General features: G+C 57.0%; 1 protein-coding gene across 1 annotated transcript; it reads left to right on the top strand.

The window, feature by feature from the left end:
- Window positions 1–377: 377 nt before the first annotated feature.
- LOC106900235 (phospholipase D3-like) lies at window positions 378–966 on the top strand (the record flags this gene model as incomplete). Its single annotated transcript, XM_014962229.1, has 3 exons — window positions 378–436; window positions 580–728; window positions 827–966. Coding segments are annotated over exons 1-3 (348 nt in total), but the record flags the coding sequence as incomplete, so codon positions are not given.
- Window positions 967–1,099: the final 133 nt, after the last annotated feature.

The raw sequence follows: 1,099 nt of genomic DNA, 5'->3' as shown, positions 1-1,099 counted from the left end.
GTGGCCACCTCGCTGCCCCCATTGGTCTCGTTGGCCAACAAGGCCCATCGTTGGCTGGTGGCCACCTCGTTGACCCCCAGGACTCCAGAGTTGGAGGGATGACCTTCCTCCACCTGATGGTCACCTTCTTCTTGATGCCCCCCAAGATGCCCGTTGGTCTTCTTGGCCAACAAGGCCCATGGTTGGCCGGTGGCCACCCCATTGCCCCCATTGGTCTTCTTGGCCAACAAGGCCCATCGTTGGGTGGTGGCCACCTCCTTGACCCCCAGGAACCCCCAGAGCAGAGCAGATGGGGGGAGATGACCTTCCTCCACCTGATGGTCACCCTCTTCCTCATCCCATTGACCTCGTTGGCCAACAAGACCCATCGTTGACTCATGGCCACCTCGTTGACCCCCAGGAACCCCCAGATCTTTCTCCTCCAGAAGGTCTTTGTGTCACCAACCATTGGCCAACGTGGTTCTTGAACCCGGTTCCGGTTGCTATTTTCTTGCTTTTCCACTCATTTTTTAACCGTTTCTGCTCTTTTTTTGGTTTATTTTGGTTGGGTTTTTTTTAAAATTCTTTCTTTTTTTTGAGGAACCTCAACTCATCTTCTCTCCTTCAGGGGGAACAAATCCTGGAGGAGCTTCTCCAACTCCCCCGGCGCGGTGTCACCCTCCGCGTCGCCGTCAGCCGCCCCTCGGCCAAGTCGCCCCTCAACGACCTCCTGGCGCTGGAGGAGAGCGGTGAGTGATGGTCAAAACCACCCCAAAACCATCAAATTTGGGGTTTTTTGGGGAAAAGGGGTGGATTTTGGGTTGGAGATGACCCCCCGGTCACCCAGGGGCGTCGGTGCGCACCGTGGACCTGCCGCAACTCACCGGCGGGGTGCTCCACACCAAGCTCTGGTTGGTGGACGGCGTCCACCTCTACGTTGGGAGCGCCAACATGGACTGGAGATCTTTGACCCAGGTGAGGAACGAGGTCCACCACCACCAAAAACCCACCCAAACCCACCAAAACTCACCAAAACCTCAAACGAGGCCACCCAAAACCAACCCCCCTTCCATGACCCACCATCTCCATTGAGTGGTGAGACCTTGGGGGACGTTGGAAG

This window comes from Calidris pugnax, unplaced genomic scaffold, assembly GCF_001431845.1.
Source record: "Calidris pugnax isolate Ruff unplaced genomic scaffold, ASM143184v1 scaffold1706, whole genome shotgun sequence".
In the NCBI taxonomy this organism is placed as follows: domain Eukaryota; kingdom Metazoa; phylum Chordata; class Aves; order Charadriiformes; family Scolopacidae; genus Calidris; species Calidris pugnax.
This window is presented reverse-complemented; position numbering and strand designations above follow the sequence as displayed.